A 23,653-nucleotide genomic window follows, 5' to 3' on the forward strand; every position below is an offset into this window, starting at 1 on the left:
GGCAGACAAATAGATTAGTTATAGATCCACTTTGGTTCTGTCAATTTCTTCTTTAATTGTGGAAAGAATGAGGTCTTCTTTTGGCAGATTTTACATATGTAGCGGAACATGGGGTGCTAATCTGTTGATGCCCAGTCTACAGTAGACTCTAGAACAGAGCTTCCTAACCTGTGGCTCACAACCTCTTTGGCAAGCCTCTATCTCCAAAAATATTTAAATTATGATTCATAAGAGCAACAAAACCACAGTTATGAGGTAACTTTATGAGTAGGGGTCACCCCGTGAGGGACTGTATTCAAGTGGTGGTAATCTGTTTCTTTGGGCTCTTGGTATTTATTTCTATTGGACACTAATCGATTGTATATGTTTTTTAAAATCCTCACTATAATGGATAAAATAATTATCAGGGTAAGAATCATACAGGAGGCCTTTCCCAGAGCAAAGGCTAGCAGCCCATCCTACCCACCAAAAGGCCTCCATAGAAACTCAAAGTGTATGTGGTAGGGACGTGCAGTGGTCTCCTTATTGTGGGATCTTCCCTTGCTCATAAATACCTGTGAATTAGGCAAGGAAAGCCACATACTCATTGTACACACTCACGGACAGTATAATTCCCAGTCAAGAAGCTGGTCCGTGACCTAACAGTCTAAACAGCATCATGATCAGGGGTGCAGACACCAAGCATCTGTATCTTTGTCCTATGACCATAGCACAGGTGGCTTACAGCACAGCACACCCTGCTTCCTTTCTTCTCCAGTAGACTTTTTTTTTTGGGGGGGGGGGAAGCATCAGAGCCCATAGGGGGCCTTTTGACCCTATGTTTAGGCTTTTCCTGTCATTGGGTAAGATTGGCTTGTGTCAAGCTCCAGACAGCACCACAGAAACCATGACTCATCCAACCATCTTAATCATTTTGTTATGAGCCAAATATGATTGAGTTTCACAGTTCATTTTATTATTTACTCCTTGAGATATAATTACAGTCTTGGTGCAGAATTTTGGTATGCAGGACAGACTAGCCTCAGACTCACAGAGCTCTGCCTCAGTTTCTTAAGCATGGACATGGAAGGCATGAGCCCACCCCCAGAAAAATACGACACTTTAACAATTAAGCCAAGGAGAGAGACACATGGCCTGGGGCACAATTACATGAGCTCCACTTTGGATGTTCATGCTCTGTGCTCTTAGCATCTCCCACAACAAAGTACCACTCGTTTATGTTCATATTGAGGTGTAGTGAAAAGATCATCATTTTAGATAGGTACCATTATTTAAATGTTTAAGTTACTTTTACTTAACTGTGTGTGTGTGTGTGTGTGTGTGTGTGTGTGTGTGTGTGTGTGTAAAGAGAGAGGGAGGGAGGGAGGGAAGGAGAGAGAGAGAGAGAGAGAGAGAGAGAGAGAGAGAGAGAGAGAGAGAGAGAGAGAGAGAGAGAGAATTGTCCCAAAACTTGCAGAAATTCTGTTTTCCTGTGTACCTTGTGGACAACATGGCTACAAGTCAGGTCATTTGGCTTGGTGGAAAACTCCTGTACCCACTGAGCTTCTCACTGTCCACTTCCTTCTTTTTAAACCTGTGGTGACAGCTCTTGATGTAGTCAACACTGTGTTGTTTCTCTGTCACATCTAGTTCCAACCTGGATACATTCTGATGTCTGTGGAAGATTTTGTCCCCACCATACAAATGACTCAACACTACTCTTTCCCAGCCCCTCGACTCTTATCTAGGTTGTTAATTTTAAACTTTCAGCTTCCCAAGGTTCATGTTGTCAGGCCATATTCCAATTACTCCTGATTAATTTAGAAATATCTGCAGTCATAAGTTGCCTGCAGTTCTTTGTCTGGGGGTGGGACCCAGGGAAAATGTCCCCCTTCCTAGTGAGTGTGTCTGTTGATAACTGCCTTTGTCCTGGCCTCGTCTAGGCAGCACCCTGTAGGAAAGACCCTTTAACAGCAGACTTCCTGGTATTCCAGCTCTGACAATCTTTGTACCTCCTCTTCCACGATGTTCCCTGGGCCATGGATACAGAAGCTGTGATGTGAATGTGTTTATCGGGGCTAGGTGCCCTATGACCCGTTGATCTCTGCATTGTATATGGCTGTGTTTTCTGTGGTGGTCTCCATTTGCTGTAAAGAGAGGTTTCTTTGATAAAGAGTGAGAGCCACATGAATCCATAGGTGTAAGGATAATGTCTGGAACATAGTGGGAAGTCATGCCATCAACATGGTGGCCATAGATTCTTTACTAAGATCCATGGCCTCACTGGTTCTGGAAAGCCAGTTAGGCTTCTGGTTCCCTGCATGATTTTTTTCTCTTGAATGGGCCTCAAGTCCCACCTGATAGCTGTTGGTGCCCACCCAAATGTTAGTGGCACTGGTCACACCTTTATGATTGCATGTCACTTGGGTCCTCGTTGCAGAGTGTACATTTTGCAGCTGGGATGGACTATTAATCGTTTCCTTCCCTTGGCAACTTGCATAGTATCTTCTGGTACCAAAGGAAGGAGGCTTTCAAGTTAGATGACACTCAAATACTCTAAGACCCGTGTCCTAAGTATGTGCTGTCTTCAGCACTGGGTTTACCGTCAACCTTTGAGAAGCGACTAATGGCTACGTCAGTGGTCTATATTATATTGGCAGTCATGGTAACTATCTGACTAATCATTTGAAAGGAAATTTATTATGTCTGGCATTGGGATATTTGCTAGTTTCTAGTTCTTATGGAAAACATTGTCAGTCCAAGAGATATAACTTACACACACACACACATATACATATATGATATATAACAGTATATATGTAATGCTATATATATGTTATATGTGTATTTAATAATATTCCATATATATTCCATGATGTCTTCCATAATGTTATATATATATATATATATATATGATTTAAATAAATATAAAATGATATGCTTCCTTAAGGCTTTAATATCAGCCTTGGTCTCTCTTTGTCTTCCTAATAACAGCTGGGAGAGAGAGAGTTAGCCTCTCTGAGGGATGAGCCTCTTTGTTGGAGATCCAGTACAGAGAGGCCAGCCTGAACCTATATACATACATACACTCAGCAAAAGAAGCAGACTCGGCAGGTTGTATTTATACATTTGCTCACACACACACACACACACACGTGTGTGTGTGTGTGTGTGTGTGTGCGCGTGTATGCGTGCGTGTGTGTGTGTGTGTGTGACAGTAATAGTACATGAAAAAGAGGCTATCAATTTGAGAGTGGGGTGACTGTAAGGAGCAAGAGGGAGGGAAGGCAAGGAGGAAAAGGACATAACCCTGTGGTCATTTAGGACGTAGTCTTAAAAAGAAGTGTTTGGAAATGACAGTGCCTCTGCAAAGAAAATGTCCATGGGATTGTCCCACGCTGGGGAAAGGGCTTTGCTTTATAATGGGTTATAACAGCATAGTCCATCTCAGCTATTTCTATATGGACAGTCTAGGAGACATATTGTTTTAAAAGCACAATCCAGGAGATCCTTTCTTCTAATGATCCATGTTGCTATGCTACAACATTCCCAAAATAGCACCAAAGCAAGGCAGTGCCAGCCTGGCAGAACAGTGGAGAACACGGAAGCTAATCACCCCTGTGTTTAGTTTTACCATCTTTCAGTTGCTTGGGTGATTAGTTATCAAAGCTCGAGAAAAAGTCAGTCTGCAAAGCTTTCCCAAGGTTCAGGGAGACACAGTTCCTGACAGAAACAGCTTGGGGCTCCAATCTCAGTTTGGTTGCTTAATTGCTGGGCAGCAAAGGGCCAGAGATGCATCCTGGCCTTTAGTGTCATCCTCCTTACCCCAGGTGGGAAAAGAACATCTACCCTGTGCAGTTGTTAGTCAGCAATCAGTGCCAGGTACATCATGTCCCATACATTTAAATCATGTTCAGGTAACGCCAGTGGCTGTTTGAAAAGTCCTGAAACCCATTTGGTAAGTCTTTAAGGCACTGAGTCATGTCAGGAAATATCAACAAACCACTGATTGTAGCTGCTGTCAGAAGTGAATTTCACTTGCAGGACACACCTAATACTCTACTCAATGTGGGTGACACGTGGAAACAACCCTGTGGCACTGCCAGCCTTTCTTCTCATTTATTTCTTGGTTTCTCTACAAGACTCACCCCTTTCTCTTCCAAGTTTTACCCCTTTTATTTCCAAGTTGCATAAATATTTGACTGCCTATATTCTGTAATTATTACTGCTTACAAAGTTATGTTTTTCACATTCCTTTCATTAGCCAGGTGAACCAAAGAAAATGTTTGCACAGTAAAGCTTGCTCTATAGACTTTTGTATGTCTTTAAATTGCAGAAAGGTCATTTAGCCTTGAGTGGCACCCATGATATGGTAATGCTTGTGAGTGGATTTTGTTGTGGAAAAGCAAAATGATTCAAATGAGTAATTATTGAGCATACAGGAAGCAGAGAATCTGCACATCTGGAGAGAGGAGAATAAGCTTAGTAATCTACTGAACTTCACTGGTAGAGGAAGACTTTCAGGCAGGAGGGGCGACTTCAAGAGTTATTAAATGGATAGTTTGTGAATTGAGGGTGTATGTATGGTAGGGGAGTCTCATGAATTTATAGAGGAAAAATGTTTAGGGGAGGATGAAAGAGTCACTGGAGAGGCAATGGGATGGGTGGAGCGAGTTCAGTGGATGAGAGAACCTGTCAAAGGCTTTGAGGAAGCAAGGGTCTTTGAAATTCAGTCGACACTGTAACCTGAAGGTCACAGATAGAGCTGTTGGAGCAACAGCTAGAGAGACATGCTGGAAGAACTTTGAAACTGAACCAGACACAACTAACACAGACCGGGGTGGAGGGTCTTCCCAGGATACGTCTCAGCTTTCTGTAAAAGGCTTTATCTTGAATTACATTTTACTGTTATAACAATTTCATTCTGAACTTTTAAGGCTATTTTGAGACCCAATGTTGTCAAAACTTAGTTTTTTGCATTTGGGTTGTGTGTGTGTGTGTGTGTGTGTGTGTGTGTATGTGTGTGTGTATGACTGAGACATTTTGATTTTCTTTAATTTCCAGGCATTTATAGCTCTCTCGAAACAAGGTTGTATCAGCTACTTTTCTCATGGCCAAAAACAAATATCTGAAGTGCCTTAAAGGAGGAAGGGTTTGCTTGGCCCTTTGGTTTAAAATGATAAAGCCCATCACGCTGGGGAGAGCCTGGCAGCGGTGGCTGATGTCCGGCTCACATGTTCTTTGTAATACCTTGATCACATATTCCTGGAGCAAGAAGCAAAGAGATTGTGGGGGAGGGGCATTGCTGTAACCGTCAAGGCCTGCCCCCAGCCACCCACTTTCTTCAGCTAGAACCCATCTCCAGAAGATTTCTACAACCCTCCAAACAGCCCCACAGGTTGAGCATGAAGCTTCTGGGGACATTTTCTACCCAAACTGTATCAAGGCCTTTGGCCAGTCCTCTCCTTAGCCTGCAGCAATTACGTTACTTGTTTTCTTCTGGGCCAAGAGGAACTTCTCCCTTAGACCCAGTGCTCTCTGGGATCATCCAATCTTATCTTGCTGTTCACACCATCCACTAAGACGTGCACTTTTTTTCTCTCACAATTTCACTTTGATTTATCTATCTTTTTGTTTAATTTAAATTGGCCTCATTATATTTATCAACCCTGAAAGTGCAGAAAACATCTCTCTGCTTTAACTGGTTTGTAAGCCATGCCCACTGTCCTGTCTGATACAGAGCCGCTGGGCAACAGAGCAGCTGAGTGAACTGGAAACCCGAAAGCCAAATGGCATGGTTTACTTCACCATCTAATGGTGCCTTAGCTCTTGTAATCTGCTTGAAAAGTTCTGAAATATTTTGTATGCATTTTGCATCTTAAAAACAATTCCGAGCCGGGTGTGGTGGCGCACGCCTTTAATCCCAGCACTCGGGAGGCAGAGGCAGGCGGATTTCTGAGTTCGAGGCCAGCCTGGTCTACAAAGTGAGTGCCAGGATAGCCAGGGCTACACAGAGAAACCCAGTCTCGAAAAAACCAAAAAAAAAAAAAAAAAAAAAAAAACAATTCCTATTATTTTTTGCATACTTTGTATTCATAACTTTCCATAAGTACCAAAAACGTCCAACTGTAAAATCAGCCAAGAATAAAACTCTGAATGGGTGTACTGCCTCCACAACTCGTCTGTAGACAAATGGGGACATGCATTACATATACAGCTAAAGAAAAGCCTTGAAAATAGCCATAAGTCCACTATTCTCCTTTTAGAAAACTAAATCCCAGAAAGACTTGTCAAACACCTTCTTGTTTGAAGTATTCAGGATATTACATAACAGAAGCAATTGGATCTGTGTCAGTTTTGAATAGGAAATGCTCTCAATTAAAGGTTTATTTTAGGATCTTTTCGGCTGACAGCCTTTGAGATTTGGGAATATCTTCTTTTTGGGGTAACAAGTTGTATAGTCGTAGTTATGAGTATAGGAAAAAAGCAGAGTTACCCGGGCAGTAGACAAAAAGGCTAAGCAACCCTCCCAGAAGATGTGCTGGCACTGTGTGAAAAATACTGTTTCCACACAACATTGCAATATGGATGTAAAAACTTGATTTGGACAAGTCACTCAAAAAGTGTTATTGAATTACATGTAAGGAAAGTAACATATTGGGAGTATCTACTGTTCTTCGTCTGGATTACTCTGCAGGTCTTTATTGAACTTCTTACTCTACTTTAAGTAAATTGTAGCAGGAACTCCTGCAAATTTGGTAGTTGATGTGGTTGCTAAAGGCATGAGTTTTAACTCAGAGAAATGGCCTTCCACCTGGGTCCTTCCAGTGGTGCCTGTCTATTCAGGTTCCATCATTAGCACCTTCTTCCATAGCATGAGCCTGCACCCCTGAAATGTGGAGTCCATCCCAGGAGGCCCCTTGTTGTCCACAGTAGCACTCCATGCACTCCCAAGTGACTTCCTGCTGACATTTCGGGGCTGCTCTAGCCTCTGATTTATTACTGTGGAGACAGCACAACTTTGTATCCTGTTGCTAAAGACTGTCTTTATTTAATTTTAAACCTCCCAAATCAATCTGTTTTGTAATAATTCTGTCTAGCGGATAATCACATCAATAAAGAGCATGTTCACAATAAATTTAAGATTTTAAAATTCTCCCAAGACAGTTTCCAAGTGCCCCTTTTAAATCGTTAGATTCTGCCAGCCTGCTATTTTCCCTTCATAGTGGACTCTGTTAAAATGCTGAAGCTGAAATTGCGCCCTTTATGTTTCCATTTCAAAGTGACTACTTAGACATTTCGATTGAAATAGTTCTCACTCGTGGTTAAAATTAATACAGTAGAATGAAATTATATTATTGGATTCCTTTGTATCCAAATTTAGGTACACTTTATATAATATCATGTCTCTTGAAATGTAATTACATTTAAATAAAAGCCTGATATTATAATTCCTCTACCCTGAACAGAAAAGCTATTATTCTTTTCCCTCAAGTGCACCTTCACCAGTCTCTAGACCTATAGAATTTCAAACTCGGAGTGATGAAGCATGTAAAGAGGACACGCATGGAGAGAGCCTTGCAGTCTCGGGATACATTCATCTAATTCATATTTATTGGGGACTAGACACAGAGCTAGTCAGACACCAATTTACCATCTTTGCTCCCCTACCTTTGTATGACGGGCTAGAAGCGGGGGTCACAGGATTTGAGAACCTGTATTAAAAGTAGTTTTTTAAAAAAAAAAAATCTAAGGACACAGACACCATGCTTAGTTGAACGTGCTGCCAGGAATAGAAGGAAGGTGGGTAGCAGATTAGGAAACACACACAGAGGGGTGAATTTAGCCCTGTGCTAAATGGGTGCTTATAAACAAAGCGAGAGGCCAGCACTGTGTTTAGAGAGATGTTCTGGAATCCTACGGTGTGAGCCCTGGCAGCGTGGAGCCATCTGCACCGCCATTCCAATGCTAGCCACTAATGGAGAGTGGATATCAAGGCCAGGATAGACACATGGAAGCCAGTGGGGATGGGATTAGATAAATAGATTTAATGACCTCAGTGAGAGACAGAAAGGATGCATTTTGAAGTGCTTTGTTGTAAGGAGGTGGTTGTGGCTAAGTGCTCTGCTGTTCACTATTGAGTAGTGGGAATGCTGTAGGTCTGCAGTAACCAGGGGGAAAGAGCCGGGTCTAAGAGTCTGCAAAGGGTGTGTGGACTTCCCTTTGCTTTTTCTCCTAAAAGGACTACAATCCCCAGTCATAAAACACTGTTCGCTAACACTGACTGCATCCTGTATCCTTTAATGTGCAAAATCTTAACATATACCTAAGAACACCTTACTGTTCACCTCATACCTACATCTTGGTGTTCAGGTTGCGCTGATTTGGTCTAATTTTGTCAACAAGAATATTACATTTGAAATTAAAAGTCAAGATGGGTCCCGCTTTTCCAGGTGAGGAAAATACTTTGTGTATTCAGTCAAGGCGCGCTAAGATAGGCATCAGCCCCTCTTGTTGCTCTTGTGTGTCCATGCTCCGCAGTGATGGGGGAAACATGGCCTTCACTGTTGACTGCCTCACCCACCCCCAGGTATCCAGTGGTTTCTGCAGCTGATGCCGAACTGTGTAAGAACATGTGAACTCGATAAAGAGCCAATTATTCCCATTTAATGATAATCAGCTCTCTGGTGTGGTTTCCAGGAATTCATTGCACCATGAAAGCAGGAGTCTTATCTGTAAAGGCTAAATCAACCAGCTACTCATCCACTTCTGTTCCTGCAGTGCTTGTGCCCAGAGGAGAAAGCTGTGCTTCTGGGGTGTACGGTGGGAGGGCTCACTCTACTTCCTCCTGAGTGCACTGCTCCTAGACACTGCTGAAGCCACCTGCTCTGCTCACTCTGGTCCAGGATGGCGACTGGCAGTTGCACTCCTTTGGAAGACCAGGGAAAGAAGTGATAGCTGCAAGCAAGCATCCCTGCACCTTATTTATTTATTTGTTTGCTTATTTATTTATTTATTTATTTATTTATTTATTTATTTATTTATGTCAGTCTACTTATAACTTGTGGGAGATTTTCGGCAGGCAGCCAACCTCGGAGCTACAACCATTGTCCATGTCCGTGTTCTCAAGAATTGTAGTTTAGATCAAACAAGTAACAAATGTGATGCGCAGTCATCCCCTGAGGACAAGAGACGTTAGTGACATTCCGTGTCCTCGGGTCTCTTGGCTCATGTGTGCACTTGCCTTGCTGTGAGGTTTCCTCTGAATCTTCACTAGGGAGAAATGATGGTGGGTTGAAAGCAAAGCTCTCTTAGCAAAGGTCCCCATTCCCATGCAGGAAATCAGGGTCAAGCCGAGAACGTGCACAGCACGTGAGCTAGACTCAGCCATGGACTCTCACTGAGATTTTGGTTCCAATTTTAAATATTTATTTGGCAAAGCACTGCTCAAAGCACGTAGGCAGAGGTTTTGATTGGATTGACGAGAAAAGCAGTTTTGAATTTCATAAAGCACTCCCAGGGGACACTACATTGTCAACAGCAGTAATTACACCAGGTAATTGTGTCATTTACCCCGTTACAGACCACTGAGTGTGATGAGCAGGGGACAGACCAGCTGTCACATCCTGCTAGCTTTCACATGCAGGGATTTGTAAAATCACACCAAGGGCTCACTCTCCACGAGTGGAAGGAAAACAAAACTAAACCAGGATTAAAACCTGTTATAGAGAGATTTGTCTAGAAGACAGAAATGGCCAATTCCTGTAGAGCTGATTCCAGTGTGGGTACCCCTCGACTCTGCTGTTTTCTTTGTCATCAAAAGCTGTTGTGAAATCTGGAAGACTTTAATTAAGATCCAGTTTTGCTGTTCATTAACTGTGACCTTGGATATGTCACTAAGCGCCCTTAATCTCCAGTCTCTTCGTGTGGTCAGCAAAAAACAAATGGTGAGAGATGCAACAAGAAGGTTCTAGTTTGCTTTCTTGAATTCCCTAACCCTCTGCCCTCTACATTCTTAGAGGAGCTGGTTAAATAGCAAAAACAAATTAGGGTTTCTATCTTAATGGAATTTTAATGTAGAAAACAGATGCAAATATACAACCAAATATTTTTATAGGGAATACCTTATCCACAGACATAGCCTATCAGCAGAGCCCTGAGATAAGTGCACAAGTGACCCCTGAAAATATGTGAAAATGTGCAGATTAAATCATCCAAAAAAGACCAGATGGCAAGATGCCCACTTCAAGGAACACAGAAAGCCGGTCTGAGTGGAGGAGGCAGGCAGGCGACGGCTGTACAGAGCGTGTAGGTAATCAAGGCAAAGACTGGATTTCATTGGAAGTGTGAAGACAAGCCAAGGAAGACAGCAGGGAAGGTGACACGAGGTCCTTTTGTTTTGATCATTCTGCCTGCCATATGAAATAAGAGGACAGTGGGTGCATTTGCATATTCATAGTTTGGTATGTATAATCACATTCTAGGGATGTTAGAGGAGACTTGGGAGTACAGTTGAGATTCTCCTAATGCCTTTTGGATTTTTCCCAGTTAAGTTTTGGATTTCTTTTTATCTTAGGTAAGATAAAATTTGTAGTGTAGAATGGACAAGAATCAAGATGAAGGAAAAGAGATTGCTGAATTCATTTGGTTGACAGGATTGACAGTTCTGACAGTTCTGATCCAGCTTGGGGAGGCTTTTGGGATCATGTTATGCAGTTTTGGGTTTTTTTGGGGGGGGTTGGTATTTTAGTTTGTTTTGTTTTTAAATCAAACACACTATAATGAATACTTTACTAATTTTTCTATAGAAGATCTATGGAAACTGAGATAAGGGGAACTGGGTATAAATCCAGTTAGACAAAAGTCTTTGTAGGTCTTCAGTTCAGACCAGGAGCTTCTAAGAACTCAGGTGGAGGTATTCTGAAATCAGGATGATTCTGACATCATGCCAAACAGTCTCATTTTTTTCTTCCATTGGTGAAAGTAGTCACTTAATAAACATGGATGGAGCAGTGACTCTCAGGTAGACACTATGCAGAACACTCAGGAATCAACAGAGCACCTTTGGAAGGTTTGACAAGTATAATGTGTTTAAGACATGGAACTTGGAGTCACCCGTAAATCCACATTTTCTCAGATGTATGGATGTCACTCAAGAATTGGCTGTTAACCACTTGGCATGGCTAACTCAACCTTAACCATTCTTTCTCATCTTCCTTATAATCAAAGAGTTCATAGCCTCTAAGCAAACACTGATAGGTAAATAACAACTATAATCTGGGGTGTTCTGTGCTGTGATAGAGTAAAAGCATTCTGGCCCAGGTTATGTAGGCAGAGGCCCAGTTATGACTGACAGGGCATGATGTCAAAGAGCGTGGGGATTTCAAGGAGGACCTGGCTAATCTAAAAGTAACCAGCATCATGCGTATGATATGGAGCTGAGCGGTGGCATTTTTTTCAGAGAATTCTGTATGCTATCATGGTTTCATCAGATCCAGAGACTTTCAGAATAGATGTTTTACTTTCAGCATCAGCCTTTTTATTTAATTTATGGTTTTTCCTGGGTTTGAGAATGGGGACTGAGCAGCAAGTGTCTAGGCAAGTCCAGGATGCAGGCAATGAGCAAGCCACAGTGAAGCTGGCCACCTGGACCCCAGAAATCTATTCAAGTTGGCAGTTCTTTGACGAAGACAGATCTTTTTCATCTTGCTTTCTTGCCTCCCCTTTCACCCAGCTTTTCCATAAGAAGATAATGAATAAATGAATGGAGTCTATCATTTTGGGGAAGATATGAGAAACATGTCTAAATAGCATCAAACGAGAGCTATAAAGAGCAAAACTCCTCTGGTTGCAATGAAAATATCCACTTCCATTTCAGGAACAGGGCACGCTTATAAGTTTCTTGGGTCTCATTCATGTTATAGGTGAGAAATCAAAAAATGAATCAGAGGTTTCAGGGAACCTCGGAGTTACGAAGCAGATGTGTAAAAGTGAGGAAACAGCGTCCTCCTCATTTGCAGGTACCTCAGGCTATACCTCTTCTGAGATTACAGTCAGATTTCTATTAATATCTAAGCAACCATCTGGCTGTGTTTCCAGAGGCCATAGGCTCAACGAAGAACGACAGGCAGAAGGAGGTATGGAGACCCAGCTTGCTGCTGTGTGGCACACTATTCGGGGAGGACGTAGGAGACGTCAGCAGGGTAGAGCACACTCTTTGGGTGCCTCCATAAAACGTCCAGTGGTTCTTGAGGACAAGAATCCCCTCTGGGAGGAGAAGCGAGGAGACAATCTCTGCACTGGAAGGAAGCTCATTGAGTAAATTCGAGTGGTTCTCAATGAGGTTTACAAGCAAAAGTGTTTCAAATTGCCAAAAGCAAACAAAGAGGCACTTCAGCCATGTTATCTTATCCAAAAAGAAAATACTCCCTGAATCTTAAACAGGTGGCTTTCAAGACAACAGAAAAAGTATCACATTCCTAGATTGATTCTTAAAACCCAACATCAGAACAAAGTACTGGCATAGGCTAGCCATCAACTCTATCTCTAGTGTCTGAAAATTATACATATTTATACACAATGTATGTGTATATGTGTGTGTGCATGTCTGCATATATATTACATATGTCTAATATATGTATATATACATATATTTGTATATAAAACATAATATACATACACATACATATACATGTATAATATATATGTATATACAATATACATGCATATATATACAGGCACATCATGTGTATGTGTACACACTTAACATTGTGTGTATTGTATCTGAGGCAATAGAAGCCACAAACATCATGAAGGCAGGGATTTTCCTTATTCTTCGTGTAACTACTATACCTGTTATTATAACATGAGAAACCCTGACATTAAAACCAATGATATCACAACATCAACATGATTCCAAGTAGCAATAGTGGATATTAAGATATTAGTAGAAAAAGTCAGAAAGATTAAATCCTATAACTCTGTGTGCACAGAAGCATGAAATGAGAGCCTGCCAACAGTGCTTTTCTACTCGTGGCCGTTCGAGTGCATTGACAATAATGCAAGCTGTCCTTTGGGATGGAAAGTGGTATTGTGTTTGGCTCTCGCTATGGCGGAGGCCCAGGAAAACTGTGGTAAGAAAGAGGAGCTCTGCAGTGGGGCTCACACTGAAGTGAAATCCCCAGTAAGGAAAATGAAAGGGTTTTGTTTGTTTGTTTGTTTGGATCAGAGAAGCATCCTTTTAAAATACGAATTCTTCAACTTTTGTAATTGGAAGATTAATAGTCAGAATATGGTTTTTGATGTCGGCCTGGCGTTCTTCTGAGAGTCCAGGTCAGAGCGTCGTCTCAAAAGTTCCCTCTCACGTGGAATCTGGTTCTGACAAACTCTTTGGCGTGGATCAGTGATTGTATCCTCTAACACCACCTCTCCCTACTATAAAGAGAAATATGTATCGTATTTCCAAAGCAGGGCGAGAGGCTGCTGTGCTTCCTGTAAGTTCAGGTGTTGGTGACTTTCCGTTTGGTAGACAGACACCTCAGGAGCTTAGTGAAGACTCTTCGCTTTCGAATGGCAGTAAGTAGGTTAGACTGAGAGGTTCGGGCAAGGTTTCTGAAGAAGACATTGCTGATGTGGGTAGAGATCAGCCATAGAACATGAAGGATGGCTTCTGACAGAGCACAGCATACATGTGAATATCAAAGCATGTGTGAGTACACGCAGCTCAACTCTCATGCCTTTAGCAGAACCTCAGTGAAGGACTTACTAGTAGGCTAATATAATTTATAACTGTTTGTGTGTGTGTGTGTGTGTGCGTGTACATCATATTTAAGTTGGCAGTGCCTTGGTGATTATTAGAAAGACTAGCATGTTGCTAACAGCTGAATTGGAAGAGAGTAGGAGAACGAAATGAAAGGGGGGCGGGCTCAGAGGAGGGAGAGCAAGTGTCACCCGACAGTGGCGTGGAGCTGTGTCCACCTGGAGATGATGCAGACTACTCTGGACTCTTGACTCACCCAGGGAAGAGGTGTTTAGTGCCCAAACCTGAGACCTGCTAAGCAGTGCAAACAAAGATGAGGAGTGGTGACAAGAACGACAAAAGATACTGAGACGAAAGTCACTAGGCCCCTGGCATGGAGCTGTTAGGAAGGGGAAGGGCAGTCCATCGCAGCTCCTAGAAGTCAGAGGGTGTGTTTCCTGATGGCTTGGGTGTTCCCCTGTGGAGATCTCAGTGCTAAATTTGAAGGCAGAGAAGAGAAGCAAGCGTTTGAATAGAGAAGGAAGGGGTGGAGGCTCGCCATTGTTCAGTACCTAGAGGGTTTGCATCAGGAGGCCTCTTGAGTGCTCACCCAGCACACAGCTCTGAGTGAGGATGCATTGCTCAGCTGGCACTCACTGGGGACCAGCCTTATGCCAGTCATTGTGCCCAATGTGCTACATGGAAGTCCAAAGCTTACTGCCCCCTCTACACCCCTGGATTCTCTTCTGAGAGCTGTTGTCGTTGTCTGGCTGGCTGGTTGACCTTTTGAGAAGGTGTTAGTCCCACTCACGAGCACGAATCACTTCAGTCTGACTTTGCACTCGGTGTTCTACTCCTCTAGACTTGAGGTTGCAATCTTCCTGTCTCACTGGGCTGAGCAGCGAGGTGACAAGCATAAGCCACCACTCAGGCCTAAAAATCCGAAACTTATTAGTGAAGTCTTTTTGTTTTGCTTTTAAGACAGGGCCTTGCTCAGTAGCCCACGGTGGCTTTGACTTCACTATCCTCCTGCCTTAGTCTCTGGAGTGTTGGGAATTCGGGTGGGTACCACCACACCCAGCAAGGCTCTTGCATTTATACTTCTACTTCTCAATTCTGTCTCTTAACTTGCCTTAAAAAGAAAACAATATATCCTGGCTTCCAGTTTTGTGTTTTGGGGTGTACATGATTGTGGGATTCCTGTGCGTCTCTGGCTCAACATGCGTTTATATTTGTGCTGCTCTCTCTTTTTCTTTTGTTTCTTTGGGTTTTTTTTGGTTTGGGTTGTTTTTTTGAGACAGGGTTTCTCTGTAAATCCCTTGCTGTCCTGGAACTCATTCTGTAGACCAGGCTGGCCTTGAACCCAGAAATCCGCCTGCCTCTGCCTCCCAAGTGCTGGGATTAAAGGCATGTGCCACCACTGCCCATCTTTTTTAGTTTGTTTTTCTTGTTTTGTTATTGTTTTTGTTTGTTTGTGGGTTTTTTTTTTTTTCGAGACAGGGTTTCTCTGTATAGTCCTGGCTTGTGCTTCTCTTTATGTGTTTTGCCTTTGACTCTTTTTCATTTGTTTGTTTGGTTTTATCCTGTTTTGGACTTTTTGTTCTATACTATTATTATTACTACTATTATTGTATTTATTATTATTATTCAGATTCTGATTCTGTTTTCTATCAAGAGATGGAAAAGGTGTACATTCAGATAGGAGAGGAGGTGGCCAGATCTCTGAGGAGTTAGGGAAGAGGAAGCCACAATCAGAGTATATAATATGGAAAAAAATCTATTTTTAGCAAATGAAAAATAGAATAAAAAAGTTACAAAAGAGTAAGGAAAAATTAAAAAGAAGAAACCACACAATGTATTCAGAGAAGAGTTACAGATTATTTGGCTGGCAGTTACAAGACATCAGTTGCCCCACAATGTGTGAGACAAGGCTGACTCGTGAAACAGAAGAAACATCCCATTAAACAAGTTTGAATTTCTTTGTGGAGTCACTCAGGGGGAGGAGGACATCTGCGGCTTTGGACTATTGACCAAATAAGGGTTAGTTAAGGAGGTGGGCACACCGGTGAAAATGCAGACAGGAGCACAGCAAGTGTGCCAGAGGAGGCAATTTCAACAAACTCCTGGAACAACATGGGAAGCCACTACAGCTTATTATCATCTATTTATCTTGAGAAAAATCCTAATGTGTAATATATAAACCTACCAAAGTTAGGAGCTAGTGATGAATACAAGTGTATTGTTGTTTTATGTGACATCTACATTAGAAAGAATCCCAGGTCTGCAGAGAAATTTTATTTATTGAGTTATATCATTGGTATGAAATCAGGTTACACTGTATACTAAGAAAGAAAACAAAGAACTTTTAACCCATGAAACATGGCTTTGCCAGCTATCTCTAGAAGATTCTGGATTCTATATATAAAAAATGTGGGTTGAATATGTACATATGTCTATATACAGAATATATATACATATAGTATACCTACTTGTATATCTCAAGAAACATTCTCTATTGAATCATGAAAGGAAATCTAAAGGAAAAGCACTATTGTCTAAATATGTGCAGTGCCCAGGAGGAGCTGAGGTTGGGTGAGTGGGAGAAGTAGTTCACTATAGTAAGAGAGAACAGCAGAGCTTGGTTTGTGGTTCTCAGGCCAAGAGAACCCTGGCTTGGCAGGCAGGAGACATGAAGGTATTTTCCAAAGGGCCTGGCCGTTTAGCATGGTCTCTAAGGATGGCTGGTGTTTTCCAGGGGAATCTGAAAAGAGCACTGTAGCCAGTTCCCAGTTTTGTGTGGAAAGGCATAACTAGACACTAGACATGCTGCCTCTGCCTTCCGGTTGCTCAGGAGCACACACCCTCCTCTCAGGAGCCCTGAGTAAGTGGGGAGAAAGTAAGGCAGGTTGTTTTATTGGGTGATTATTTAAGATTTGTAGAACACTAAGTTCTGGGTGCTAAATGAATCATGCTACGCTTGCCCTCTACCCAGAGAGCATGAGCTAATGCAGAGGAGAAGATGGACAGGGATGGAGATGGTACTTAATCCATCAGCAGCGTCTTTAAAGGATAGACCATTGTACCCATACAGACTCATAGATTAACTGCAATGCTTCCAACTGTTCTGGGAAGAGAACTGACAGCAGGCACAAACTTAAGAGCATAGATTTCTTTTGTTCCAGTCAGAAGAATTCAAAGGAAGGTGGAGTGCCCATGCTGGCCCCTCTGACATTTTATGGATGCCCAAGTGCAAGGAGTCTGTGTAACTATGCACTTTCCCTTCACTACAGACAAAGAGCAAGGATCCATACAGTCATGAGATGCTCTGATATAAGAGAATATTAGGGAGTTAGATTTTAATATTTGAGTAATTTTGCTGGGAACTTACAAATAATATGTCCATTGATGCAACGCTAAAGCACTGGTATTGATAATTTTGTGTTCCTCTAAATGGATTATTGGGAATATTTTCAAAAAGTTTTATTACAGGGATAGAGTTAAAATACTCATAATTGGGCTGCTTTATATTATGAGACATGAGATCATAGTGGAAGGTTAATGCATATTGAAAAAAAGTGAAACATGAGACAGTCCATTAAGAGTTGTCTTAAATCACATAGTGCAGTCTCAACCATACATGTCAAATGCAGAATTGTTGAAGTTACAGCTACGTTAATGCTAAAATGCATTACTCTGGGTATAGAGTTCAAAAATGAAAAGCTCAATCAGTTATGTGAAAGAAACCCAGATAATAAGGAGTCTGGGCCGTAAACTAAACTTTGTGCATCTCCTTAAACATTCTATTTCCTGCCCAATATGATTTTGATATTAGATTATTACCTTATATTTACTATTAACTTCTGTATCTTGGCTGAATCCTGAGCATCTGAAGTTACCCAACACCCTGGGAACCTGGGCAAGCTGCGTGATCACTTGCGCCACAATTGCCTCCTCTGAGGTATTATGATCTGGTCTGTCTCTCTCACAGGGTTGCTAGAGGGACCAAGTGATTGAGGGCTTTGAAAAGGAAGAAGCCGTTCCTGGTTTGAAGGGGACATCATGTTGTCTGTGTATCACCTATGCATTTGCAAACATTAGATATATGCATTAGGAAAGCAAATCTGTCTTATCAAATAGACCCAGGATGGTTTATTTGTGGAGGGAGAGCATTGAAGGTAAGATCTCCCCACCACAGTGTGTAAGAGTCTTTACTCTAGCAAGTGCGGCTGCAGGTGGGAACGGCTGGCATCTAGCTCCCAGAACTTGCCCGGTGCCAATCACATATGATGAGGAACAGTTAGATGGCAGACTTATTTGTACAAAGATAAACTCCCTAAATGTCAATCACAGAGGTTACTTTGGTATCTATTTCAGAGAACATCCTTTCTCTTTTGCCGCTGGCAGGCCTTTGTTTCAATTACTTTTGGACAGAGTAGTTAAAAATGTGAACTATATATGTAACTCTATAGTAGCACAATAATACACCAAAAATTTGAAACCATCCAGGGCTGTCTTTAATGTATAATTTGCCTGCATCTATATTGGGAGGAAGGGCTCTGTAATAACCGAGACACTGATGTGCTTAAAGAATGATAGCTGTGCAAACGTTGCTTGAGGAACCACACTATTCTTCATTTCAGAACATGATGAGTGTCTCACAAACCAGCACAATTGTGATGAAAACGCTTTGTGCTTTAACACTGTTGGAGGACACAACTGTGTCTGCAAGCCTGGCTACACTGGGAACGGAACCACGTGCAAAGGTAAGGAGCTGCTATGGAAACTCCTCTGCATCACACACAGGACCACCTGCCTCTTCCCTCAGCTCCTTAGCATCCCCTCCTCTGCACCTCATGGACAGGGCAGTGCTTGAGTGTTTCAGAGTGTTGGTACATAGCTCATCACCCTCCCCTCAACTCCCGCCTCCCTCCTTGGCCATGTCAGCAGCTAAGTAGCCAAGCACTTCAGCTTGTCCCGTTCTTCTCCTCTGTAAGCTGCTCCATCTTTGAAACTGCCAGCCTCTTCTCCCCGATTTCCTCTCCCTCTAATCTGCGAGTTCTGTTTCTTCTTCTAAAGCACTTTAGCTTCTTTGAATCTTTCTATTCATTAGGTTGACCAGTTTTGTTTTGTTTTGTTTGTTTTGTTTGGGACCCAAACATGAAGATTTCATGACAGTGATTTTTCTGGAAGTGATAGCTACTCACGTGTGACACTGTGTTAATCCACCCTGAAATACCACCCCATCTCCCTAGTTTCTGTCACTGTGGGATTAATATTACCTATGCACACTAGTTTTGTGTGCATTGTAGCTTCTTGTGTTTGCTGGTTTGTCAGTGCCAGTTGACAGTTCCCCTAAATGTCCACCTCCATTTTAGTTGCCATGTGTGGGCATTCCAGCTGTAGTTCATTTCCACTTACTAATTAACTCTCTTTCCTCCAAGCCTTCTGTCAGGTGACCTTATGTCCTTCGTCACATGGGAAATGTGAAACTATGAAGTCCTATATAGGATAGAGTTCACATTCCTTAGTGTCAATTCATATAATGTAGACAATTCGGGCTCCAAAGCTGCTCACCTCTCAAATATATGGTGCCCTCCACCTTGGCCTTTGACAGAGGAGACTTCCTGTGCTCATAAGGCTCTGAGAAGAGAAGGAAGACCAGAGTCAATGCAGTGTGGGTCACAAGTCCTGGTCTGTAGTCCACTGTCTGTTGCATTGGTATTCAAAACGTCATGGAATTTCATGTAGGTTATCATAAAGAAACTCTAGTCATTTCAGAGTCCATAACTCAGAAGCATTTGCCTGGAAAAAAATAATATAACTAAACCCTTAGAAGTTCCTCCAAAACCTGTGGCATGGTGCTGTTGGCCTCGGTGCTTCTTTCTCTTATCTCTGCTTGATACTGATTCCTGTCTGAATTATAAGTAACTCAGGAAATTATAAGCAGATGCCAACAGATTCACACTCTCACATGGATGGAAGAACACATCTAAGAAACTTTAAAATCCCCCTGGAAGTTATGACTGCACATTTTCTGAATTATGACGTCCAACTTCCTTCTGAGGATGGGAAAGGAGTTAGACATGAAAGTATAACTGGGCCCTAAGTCCCTGTGTTCTGTGCTTCCATCAACAGGCTTGTGAATTAGTTAAGGGAAGACTGGAAATGGCCTGGTGGAGACATTGGAGACATTTGTTATTATGTATGATGTTTAAGCTCCAAATGCATCAAAAAAATCTTTGCTGGATCACGGTTCTATTTTGTGTTGCTTTGTTTGTTTGTTGTTCTTTCGCTTCTTTTCTCCCACTCTTTGTGCAGAAGATAGAGACAGACTTGAGGCCTAAAATCAACACAGCCTCCATGACTTTGGTTGACACCAGAGTTAGGAACTTCTGAACCTTACCACCTTCAGAGAGCATAGCCAGCTACTAGGATGAAGCTTGCACCTTTCAGATCTCTAGTTGAACCCTTGAACCAGTGTCTGGCATAAGCTGCTCACCCACAGACCTGGTCAGGAGAGCCAGGAGGCAGAGACCTTCATGGGTCAGTGGGTAAACTGAGCAGGGAAGAGGAGCTCTCAGGAGCTTGGGCTCACCCACCCTGGCTTTGTCTTCCATCTCCCTTGGTTTTCCTCAGTTGCTCCTCTCCTCCTCACCTGTGTCAGAGGCAGCCTACACCAAGAAACCCTGTTCCCAGCAGTCCCCACCTCAGCCCTTTCCTTCCCAGGGGAAAGCTTGCCCTAAATTCAGCATTTAGTTCATCAGGCTTCCCGGGGCTTCTGCCCTGACTTCTCCTTAGCAGACCACTGCTATTCTCCCAGAAGGCCACTGGAGTGAATAGTTCTTCCCTGCAGTTGGCGAGTGTAAGTCAGCAGGCCAGCCCAGAACTTTTAGAAGGATGAGCGACTTCCCTCGTGTTTTAGCACTTCAGCCAGTGTGTAGTCAGCCCCGAGCCTCTGGAGTGCATCGTTTCTATCTCCTCGCCTCATTCGCTAATGATTTGCTTCATCTAGAATGGCTACCACTTTTAAATGCTTATTTTCAAGTGTGATTTTACAAGGGAATATAATACAAACTGCAGCGCATCTCACACAGCATGAGGTTACTGTTTTGATATGATTCAGGCAAGCTATTTCCTTACTATTGAAAAACAGGTACTGTTAACAAACTCAGTATGAGTTTGGAAACATTATGGCATGGGTACAACTACTGTCTCATGATGAAATCCCAATCTCCTTCATCCTTTGCTGTCATGTCTGGAAGGGAGGCATAGAGATTATAGTGCAGCTTTCTTACAACATGGTAAGCACCATGTGTCTGATACCGTTTGTCTGATCTATTCATGTGTCTGGATTATTGTAGCTTTCTGCAAAGATGGCTGTAGAAACGGAGGAGCCTGCATTGCTGCCAATGTGTGTGCCTGCCCGCAAGGCTTCACGGGACCCAGCTGTGAGACAGGTAGGACTGTCATTTCTCCCACAAATGTCTTTTTACCCTGACACATACAGTAACTCAGGAGGAAAATACCACTTCAGGTTTCACGTGGGCTTTCAAACGGTGGCACTGTTAATAAGGAAGTGCTGGGGGGACGGGGCTGGGGAGGAACGCCAGTGACGAATGCTCTCTGACTGATCCCCTGAGGGCACTCTGAGGAGGTCTTGAAGCTCAAGATACATATGGAGCTTTTCCAGAAACATGTGTGGGATTGCCCAGGATCTCAAGACCCAGTAATTCTTATTGCTTATTCAGAGCACATTTTTACTGGAAATGATGGCTATATTTAAGCACGGAGTTAAAGGGGATGGCTGTGTCTGACCCTAGGATACACTCCAGTCTGCATTTACGCTTGAAATATTAAAATACGGCCCAATTTTATTCATTGTTATTTATTAGGAAATATTCAAATCATTTATCCATGAATTATTCATTTAAGTGCTTGCTGAATTTATTGTTTCTGAGACATACTAATGGTAAAAACGTCAAAAAAATGTTAAAGACTATGTGGTATGCATGCAGCTTATGACACCAAAATAACATGTTCTATCAGAAGAAAAACACACGTTAGCAGTCAAACAGAAGGGTTCCCAGTTGAAATCATATGAGTGATGGTTCCGTTACCATTAAGGAGTCTTACAGCAGATGACCTCAGAAACTGCCTTATGTCCCAGAGAAGTCTATCACTGGTGATTGTAGTTGTATGTTATGTCCCTTCTCACAAGGCTTCCTGCAGGAGCTGTCCTGTGTGCCGTGCCTTTTTTTCACCTAGAGTCATGAACTTCAGTACAAATACTGCCCAATCAGCGTGTGAAGCAGACAGTGACCTGCTCTTCGTGGGAAGTGCATATGTTAGTATAAGATCCTGCTGGAGTATGCAGGCTGTACTCACCAAGTTATTGCCTCCCTAGGCCACCTCTTTCAGATGGGCCTATAAAGAATTGTTTTCAATAATTGACTCAGCTTCCTGACGTGAAGCCGTGACACTTTTATACGTAGGATTCTTTTAAAGGCATCATTTCCTACATCTGAATCCCACAAACGTATTTTGCATATGAATCAAAGGTTTAGGTTCAGGTTAACCTTCTAAACATACAGAGTTTGCGCATCTAATTACCACAGAATTTGCTGGACTAAAATCAGACCCCACTGATGCAGTGGTTCTCCAGAATTTTTATCCGTGGAGACTTATTTCTTCATCTCTATTTGCAGACGTACAAAGGCACACTGTGAACTTCTGTTCTTCAGCGCTTTGCTGATCAGATTTCCTGGGAATGACACCCTGTGCTGGTTCAGGTTCAAAGTAGATACTGGGTTGTTTTAGACCCTTCCCTGATGTGAGGGCAATGGTCTAGAACTTTGATGAATAAGGGCCATGTCCAGTCTGGCATATCTTCCGTCTATTTAAAAGTCACATGATGAGGTGGGAAAATCTGTCATGGCATTATACTAATTTAGCAATGACATATTCAATACTGAAATAAAAATAGCCGCCAGGATATTTAGTCTTCTTCAATTATCCCTGAACGTTGAGTCTATGTGCAGACAGTTCCAGGGTGTTTCTAAGTAGCTTTGTGTAACAACCATAGACTGAGCACAGGCAGAGGCTGGAAGCTAACCCTGTGGTTTACCTGTAGCCTTGACTTCCCATTGTCTGTGCCTTCTCACCCTGACCCCAATCCTCACAGGTTTTTCCTGAGGTAGGTATAATCTACATTGAGGTTTCTAAAACTCATGTTCCCAGTGATTTAATTTTTTTATATCCCTGAAGTCAGTTCTCAGCTGCAGTAAAGATGCTTCTCAGCCCAGCTTCCTGCTTTCTAAGTAGTGCCTCCCAGGGTCTCTGGAAACCTTAACCTCAAAGACCCTGAAGTGAACATATCACTTCTAACTGGACCAGGCTCTGTTCCTCCCCATCATGGCTGGTGTTGTAGGAGGCGAGGGTTCTCTCCACTCTCCACTAAACATCATCATACAAGCACCATCACATCACCCCAATATTGCGTTTTCTCCTCGTGACGGGGTGTTTTATTGCACCCTTATGATAGAGCGCATATTGCCTTATTTTATAACCAATTAAGATCCTTGAGGAGTTGATCCTCTCTGTCTCCTCACCTTATTTTGATTTGTAGATACTAAACCCCACAGTCATGGGATATATCCTGTTTGCTGTCCTATCCTTTAACTTTAGTATATGGTCCACATCTTGGTGGATATTCTGTAAATAGAGATGTAAATGAATTCCCAATTCAGTGATGAGGGAAATGGTGTACTACCTTCCCTGATGGACCATTTTGCATGTTAGCGTAAAGAGCTCTGTAGGATCACCTGCCTGTCCTTAAACATCTCAGGTGAAAATTCCTTTTTTTTTACATCTTGTCTTTTTTTTTTTTTTTTTTTTAAACTCCATGCTGCCTGCTCCACCATTGACTGTCTGACCACC

The 23,653-nt window shown here is 42.4% G+C and overlaps 1 protein-coding gene across 5 annotated transcripts in view; it reads left to right on the plus strand.

Annotated features, from left to right (window-relative positions):
• Window positions 1-23,653, plus strand: part of Nell2 (neural EGFL like 2) — a 376,172-nt gene that overhangs the window by 265,550 nt on the left and 86,969 nt on the right. For 4 of the 5 annotated variants that reach the window (XM_085831509.1, XM_029469878.2, XM_029469874.2 and 1 more), the window contains exons 15-16: window positions 18,358-18,480; window positions 21,079-21,174. In XM_085831509.1, coding sequence (XP_085687635.1) covers window positions 18,358-18,480; window positions 21,079-21,174 — 219 coding nt within the window. The remainder of the gene's footprint in view (window positions 1-18,357; window positions 18,481-21,078; window positions 21,175-23,653) is intronic. The other variant, XM_029469876.1, reaches the window with a different exon arrangement.

Source organism: Mus caroli, unplaced genomic scaffold (genome assembly GCF_978045245.1).
Source record: "Mus caroli unplaced genomic scaffold, Mus_caroli_1 scaffold_16, whole genome shotgun sequence".
Lineage (NCBI taxonomy): Eukaryota > Metazoa > Chordata > Mammalia > Rodentia > Muridae > Mus > Mus caroli.